The sequence below is a fragment of the Pongo pygmaeus genome, chromosome 5, assembly GCF_028885625.2.
Source record: "Pongo pygmaeus isolate AG05252 chromosome 5, NHGRI_mPonPyg2-v2.0_pri, whole genome shotgun sequence".
Lineage (NCBI taxonomy): Eukaryota > Metazoa > Chordata > Mammalia > Primates > Hominidae > Pongo > Pongo pygmaeus.
Window position 1 is genome coordinate 160,096,017 of NC_072378.2, and position 7,967 is coordinate 160,103,983.

At 47.5% G+C, this 7,967-nt stretch overlaps 1 protein-coding gene across 1 annotated transcript; it reads right to left on the reverse strand.

The window, feature by feature from the left end:
• Positions 1 to 377: 377 nt before the first annotated feature.
• LOC134739666 (large ribosomal subunit protein eL21-like) lies at positions 378 to 917 on the reverse strand. The gene has a single exon (XM_063665709.1). It carries the CDS (start codon positions 888 to 890, stop codon positions 378 to 380), a length of 513 nt encoding a protein of 170 aa, XP_063521779.1. The 5' UTR covers positions 891 to 917.
• Positions 918 to 7,967: the final 7,050 nt, after the last annotated feature.

Genomic DNA, 7,967 nt, shown 5'->3' on the forward strand with positions numbered 1-7,967 from the left:
CACCACAGCAGGAAGATGCAGTGCCTGGCTCTCTGGCTCAGAAACAGTTTATGTCTTGTTAGGTTCACAATGCAGGATGTGGGCCCACGGTGTGCTGGGCTGGCGCTGGGCTGCAAAAACCAACTGCACTTCTCTTTTCAGCTCTGTGTTCCGCAATTTCACATGACTAGTTGAAAGCAGCCTGGTGAGGGTGTTTACATACTGAATTCCGCAACGGCTACCAATCAGGGCTTTTTTTTTTTTTTTTCTAGAGAGCCATTTACCAGCACATTTCTACCTATGACCAAAATAGGATTTTTCTTTTATTTTTATTTATTTATTTTTTTTACAGCCCAGAGGTCCTTTATTTTTCTTTTTAACACCTATTATGCCATGAATTAATAGGAAATAGGTTCCAGCAGCTCAGGCTCCTTACCATTGGTTCTCACAAAGTGTGCTTCTCTGTCTGGAGCAGGCTGGCGCTTTAGTTGAACCCAGGTACCTTTCTCTTTGGCTTCTTTCTTTTTCTGATCATTTTCCTTCACGCGTTTCAGGAAGCTATCTCGGCTCTTAGAGTGCTTAATGTGCTCAATACACACATTAATTCTCTTGGCAAGAATCTTGCCCTTAACTTGTTTGTTTACAACAATGCCAATGGCATGCTGGGTAACATTGTAGACTCTTCCAGTTTTGCCATGGTAACACTTGTGGGGCATTCCTTTTTGAACAGTACCCATTCCCTTGATGTCTACATTATCACCTTTCTTATAGATTCGCATACACGTGGCCAAAGGAATATCACCTTTCTTATAGATTCGCATATACGTGGCCAAAGGAACAACTCCATGTTTTCTAAAAGGCCTAGAGAACATATATTGGGTGCCTCTCCTCTTTCCCTTTGTGTTCGTCATTTTGGCAAATTACTGGAAGATGGCGGTTCCGGCCAAAAGACCAAAATATGATTTTTTAATAAGCAGTATACATCTCCTCTGGGAAAAGAAAAGGGGACTTTTCTTGAGCACCTACACTATACCAGGTAGAGTGCTGGGTACTTCAGATACTAGTGTGATCAGATTTCCTATTTATTCTTGTCTTACACTTTCCAGCACAATAATGGCAAAATTCTGCTTTCATGTCTCCTATACACCTGTGTAGGAGACCTGAGAGTAGCCTAGGATTTTACTTTCCAGCTAGTATTGGGAAGTGTCTGAGAGTTCAGAGAGGAAGAAATGGCCAAACTCATGAAAAGTGTGGCCATTGTCAGCCTGATAAGTGGACTCTAAACCCTGGCTTCTTATTGTGTGCAACCTCTCTGTGCCTTTAACCCCCATACCGCCCACCAACATCTGAGGAGAAACAAGAGTTTTTGGAAACATCACTGAATTAAGAATCAGAATGCCTGGGCAGGGTGCAGTGGCTCACACCTGTAATTCTAGCACTTCGGGAGGCCAAGGTGGGAGGACCACTTGAGCCCAGGAGTTCAAAGCCAGCCTGGGCAACATAAGCAGACCCCGTTTCTACAAAAAAATTAAAAAATATATCAAGGCATAGCGGTGCACGCCTGCAATCCCAGCTACACAGGAGGCTGAGGTGGGAGGATTGCTTGCACTAAGGAGGTTGAGGTTGCAGTGAGCCATGATCACACCACTGTACTCCAGCCTGGGCAACAAAGTGAGACCCTGTCTAAGAAAAAAAAAAAAAAGAATGAGGCTGCCTGGATTTGATCTCTGCCATAATCACTGGCAAGTTATGTGACTGTGAGCAAGAGAAAAAGAAGTAATAATAGTCATCTCTCAGAGCACAGTAGTGTACCTGAAACCTCACTGTAAATGCAAAAGTGCTGTGCACGGGGGGAACCTTTTTCATGAAATCCTATGTCCAAACTTGATACATGGCCCCTCTTGCAGGGGACACATCAACTTCTTTCTAGCCAGGAGAGGGAGCCACTGCACACATGGGCCTGGGTCCTAAAGAGGATGGAGGAGCTTCCAGGGGGTCCTAAAGAGGATGGAGGAGCTTCCAGGGGGTCCTGAATGGCTGTCCTTCTTAGCCTACCCCAGGCTGTGGCTCCAGCCCCTACCTGCAGGTCCATCTGGGCTTAGAACAAGAGAGCAGAGGTAACAGGAGGCTTAAATGTGAATTGTTCTTAGACTCCCCCCATCCCATGTGTCTTCATTCCCTGCCAGTGTCTCCTGCCTTCCTTTGTCCTTGTTACTTAAGATCCACGTATCCTACCCAGACATACCCCCACCATCTATTCGTGCCTTCTTCCCTCATGCTCCTACCTCTGCAGGTATCAGTCAGCAAATATGATGCAGAGATCATGAGTGCATTTTACCAAGAATGATTTAGAAGGATGGACCTCCCCAAAATGGATGACTAATGGTGGAAATGCCAGACACTCAGCAGACCAATGCCCAAAAAATCAGATGCAGATGGAGCCTGGGTTACCTGTCAAATCCCAACATGAAGCAATGTCCGACTTCCCCCAAGGGCAGGGATGATCCTGGGTAAGCTAGCCCCTTGCGGTGTCATCATGCTAACCTGTTCCCTGCTACAGAGGGGGCAGAATTGGACAGCAAGAATTGTGTATCTATTTCTGATGGCTCACAGATGAGAGCTCTGTTGTGCTCTTCAGAATGCCTGGAGGTCAGAGCTCAGGCCATAGGGATGGCAAGGCCTGGCCACTGTCATGACTAGCAGACACTGAGCCTGGGGTCACATTACCCCTGACACACACCTATGAGGCCACACTTGCCCTGCCACAGTTTTTCTCCCAGAGATCTGTGGAGCAAACATGGTGTGTGTGTGTGTGTGTGTGTGTGTGTGTGTACACACATATGTGTACACCAGGAATCCTTGGATCCAGAAACATCACTAAATACTTGGCTTGTACTAATAGCAGCCCTACCAAATGCCTTGCCTGGGGACCCAAACTCTGGAGTTCACAATCCACTAAAAAAAGAGAGAAAGAAAAAAACGAGTCTTACCAACCCCATAAGGACTCTGGCTCCATCTATGTAAAATATGACTCAAAGATGATTAGAATCTTCAATTCTTACAATAGGAGGCTATTTCTGACAGAACCTGGCCTTAAAACCTCACCAATTTTTATAAACAGATAGAGCTGTTCTGGGAATTGATGAATTTCTCTGTCATAGGGTTGAGTAAAAGATGAATGTTCTAATATCAACCCTGGCCAACATGATCTCAAGCGCAACTTGCTGGAAAAAAACTTAAACTAGCCATAGATGGACTCACAGGATGTTTTCCTCACCCTAAAAACAAAAAGAAAGAAAGAAAAACATGATTGATTTTGAACTTGGGTATCCTAATCTATCTGTGTAGTAAGTTCCAGTATTTAGGCTCCTGGGTGAGTGATTTAAGCTCTGCGAGTCAATTCATGGCCAGTGATGACAAGCGATGGAAGAGGACAATGGCTGTTTGAAGAAGAAATGGAAGAAACAGAGCGTTCTGTGAGCAAGTGATTTCCCTTGGGGAAAAGGGAACACCATGGTGTAATGGGGAGTTGCTCCTTCTTCATGAGCAGAGACTTTCTTCTGGAGACCAGCAGAATCAGAAGAGCAGAGCCCAGCACCCTGACCTGTGGGAACAGGGGGAAGGTGCAGGGCACCTGTCCTTGGTCTGTGAGGTCAAGAAGAGAAAGCATTGTGCTTCTGGTGCAGGATGGAGATGGCACAACCACCAGATGTTTCCTGCAACTCTGTCTGCTCACCCTTGGTTCCAAATAACCCCTAATGCAGGGAAAGAGCAAAAGACACAGGTGCAAAACTTGCTAAAATGCCTGGGTTATAAATTTAATTGAGAAAACCACAGCTGGTAGTGCAGGCCTTGCAGAAAATGCAGGGAAAGCTGGGCCTGGTGGCTCATGCCTGGAATCTCAGCACTTTGGGGGTCCAAGGTGGGAGGATAGCTTGAGCCCAGGAGTTTAAGATCAGCCTGGGCAACAGAGCAAGACCGCATTTCTACAAAATATAAAAAATTAGCCAGGTGTGGTGGTACACACTTGTAGTCCCAGCTACTCGGGAGGCTAAGGCAGGAGGATTGTTTGAGCCCAGGAGCTTGAGTCTATAGTGAGCACTACTGCACTCCAGCCTGGGCAACAGAAAAAAAAAAGAAAGAAAAGAAAAGAAAGGAAAGGAAGAGAAAAGAAAAGAAAAGAACAAAGAAAATGCAGGGAATAAGATCTAGACAGGGCCAATGGCCCAACAGAGCAATGGCTACAGAAGGACAGGATGGGAAGGCCCCAGTCTTCAGTGATCTGCCACCGTGCCCAGTAGTGACTGGGACCCTACATTTGTGTGTGACCTGACTCTCAGGGCTTTGCAGGCCATCAGTGAAAAGATGGCCCCTCTCAGACACACACCCAAGGCCCTGCATGAAGTCATTGCTGTGTGCTATTATTTAGTTTTCAAAGGGAAAATTCTCTCTCGAGAGTGGGAATCTTTGCCAAATTGCTTAGTTACCAAGTGTTTGCAGTTATATTTACAAACTCAGTCCATCCCCTTTTCTGTTTTAATCACCAGAAATTGTCTTGGTTTATTTCCCGGGCCCTGGCTTTGAGATCAGGCTGCCAGAGGCTGACTAAAAATCCACTCCTGTTTGATCGCTGTGCTGTGAGGGCCACCCCTCCACCCGACATCTGCTTCAGTACTGAAGTCAGCTACTTCCAACTGTGCTTCTATCCTGTCGTTCCCCCCAGCTCTCCAGTGGACTTTCACCGAGCACCTACTATGTAGCAGACACTCCGCTATGCAGATGTCTATTACCAGACAACATGTAATAGCTCAGGTCCAATGTTTCTATATATTTCCATTTATTTAATCCTCACAATAACCCTATAGAGACTATGCTAATGATCCCATTCTACAGAGAGCAAACAGAGGCACAGAGCACTTTAAGTGATGTGACCGATGTCGCACTGTTACTAAATGTTGGAGCTAAGATTTAAACCCAGGCATTCTGGTCCCAAAGCTCATGTATGTATCAGACCTCACAACCCAGTAGTGAACTAGTGGGCTCACAAGTGCCGAGCAGCATGGGGGGAATGTTCTAGAGATGGACCGCAGGGAACCGTGGACACAGAGAGGGACAGACTTTACCTGGGGTCCGTGCACATTGAGCACACCATGTCCCCCAGTTTGTCTCACCACCTTTAAGCCCCCAGCACCATCATGGCAGCATCTCACAGGTGCCCAGGGACTCAAGACCAACTTTCAGAATAAAGTCGTGAATGAATGGAAAATGTTGTCCGCTCCGTGCTGCGGGGATGAGAGCTGATTCGGCTGCTGCCTTTGTGAGTTCCTTCTGCGCCTTCACAGTTTCCTTCCTGCCTCAGTGGTGGGGGACTCACTATCTTGGAGAGATGGTATTAACAGTCCCGGGCAGCTCAGTGCTTCTGAGGAGATTTTCAGGCTTGGCTCCCTCAAAATCCAGGACTCCTTCCCCTCAGTCTGCTGTTGAACCATTGCTCTGTGTCTCGCCCTTGCTGCACACCTGTCCTCGCCACTCCAGCACCTGCTGTGGACACACACAGGCACTCACTCAGTGCCCACCTAGCAGCACCCACTATGCCCCAGACCCTGGTCCATTCGGTGGCACTGCTGGCCCCATGGAGACAGTGGAGGGCAGCGATAAACAAAACAAAGAAGTGAGATACACCCCTTTGCTCTCTGAATTGGAGCCTACTCTCCAAATTGGAGCCCAGTTCCTAGGTTTGGAGAGCGAGAGTTGGCCCTAAAGAATGTCTGCATGAAAGGTGTTGGTGGTGACAAATGCTGTGCAGAGATGCAAAGCAGAGAGAGGGGAGAGGGATGCAACACGGGATGAGTGACCGTGAGTAAATAGTCTGAAAAGTCATCACTGAGAAGGGGACCTTAAGTAAAGGAGAGGGTGAGTCATCTCAATAACTAGGGGAAGAGGACTCCAGGCAGAGGGGACGGTCAGGGCAAAGGTCCAGGGGTAGGAGTGTGTCTGACATGCCCAATGTTCAAAGGATGCTGGAAGATGCTACAACTTTTCTCTGTGAGCAACAGATCCCAGAATTTGAGCTATGGGCTCTGGGGGCCTTTGCAATCAGACAGAACAGGGCCAGAACTGGGCCTGAGGTCTTGCTTTTCCACAGACCAATCACGCAAACTTGAACAAATGCCTTAATCTTTCTGAGGCCCTCCCCAGCCTGCCCAATGGAAAGTCGTAATATATAAAGCCAGCAGCACAGAGCTGGAGCAAAACAAATGGCAATTACGTGTGTGATGCAGGGAAAAGGAGAATCCCACTCTCTCTGGTGTGCCAGTTTCTGGCATGGTGATTTAGAAGCATGATTCTAGCCAAGCACCTGCTTCCCTTCTCCTGCTGCTGCTGCACATCTGACACACCTTCTGCCTGCGCCAATCAGAATGCCTAGAACACTACCTGATACCAGGAAGGGATCTGCAGGCCATGAGGCCATCTCACATACACTGTACACTGCGACATCTCAGCAGCCTTCTCAGATTCGCAGAGGAAAACTGTTACTGTCCTATTAACATAGAGAGATGAGTCAACTGACTTCACATGTCAGTGACGGAACTCGGAAATCGAGGCCCGAAGATGGGATTCATGTGGGGGTGCCCAGAGATCGTCGGCCCCTCTGCCTGTCATGGAGCCTGCTTTTGTGCTGTTCCTGCTTGGGCAAGAGCTGAGCTTGCTGTGAAAGGGGCAGCTTCCCACACTACCAAACCCCTAGCCATCGCCTCCCGATGGAGACCTCAGGTATTGGGCCTCCAAGAATCAGAGGGGCCTGCGTGCGAAGTGGGAGTGGCCCAAGGGCTGGGGTCCTGGCAGTCAGAGAGAGGGGGGCCATGAGAGCCCCATTGTCTGGGTTGGGGGGACTCGGGGTGACAGGGCTCCAACACACAGGATGGAAGGCAGATAAAATAAAACAAAATTAGGCCAGGTGCGGTGGCTCACGCCTGTAATCCCAGCACTTTGGGAGGCCGAGGAGGGCGGATCACAAGGTCAGGAGATCGAGCCCAACCTGGCTAACACGGTGAAACCCCGTCTCTACTAAAAATACAAAAAAAAAAAAAAAAAATTAGCCGGGCATGGTGGCGGGCGCCTGTAGTCCCAGCTACTCGGGAGGCTGAGGCAGGAGAATGGCGTGAACCCAGGAGGTGGAACTTGCAGTGAGCGAGATTGCACCACTGCACTCCAGCCTGGGCGACAGAGTGAGACTCTGTCTCAAAAAAAAAAAAATTACACAAAAATAAGACAACCTCTTTTCTAATTTAGCTGAAGGCTAACCCCCTGTGGTGAACTGAGCCACTTCTAATTTCATTAGCTTATCTTGTTTGAATTGTGTGTAATAGTTTATTTCTAGACTGCCTGAGGCACTGCAGTTCTAACCGTAGAGTTGCAGAATCACAGCATTTCCAAGTTGGAAACGATATTTGAGATCACACAGGCCAACTCCTCCATTGTACAGATGATGACACTAAGGCCTGGAGCTTTGAGGACAGTTCAAGGTCACTCTTCTCTCACGGTAGGGCAGGAATTAAAATACCTCTGCTGCCTTGCAGTCTAAATTACTTTCTACTTCCCAAAGATTCAGGAATCTGTGACCTAATGTCACTGCTATTTTTGTACTAAAGATAATACATGCCAGAGACAAATGTCTGAAAATTCCATATTTGGGTCAACAGTTTTCATTCAAATGTCCCCTTCTCCTCTGCCTACTTAATAATGGTTTTTCTATTTGCTTCCATGACCCATTCAGCCTTGGATATTTTTTACTGCCTTTTATTCTCATTCCATCATAAAACTATCTCCCATCCATTTCTCAATGTGTCTTCTGTCTCAATGTGTCTGACAGCATCTATTCCTGGCCATCCTGTGACCTGAGAGGCCCCAGTGCCTCCTCTAGACAGTAGCATGCACCAGGAGGGTATGTGACATCCACTTTTATAGTTATTTGACGGAAGGGCTGA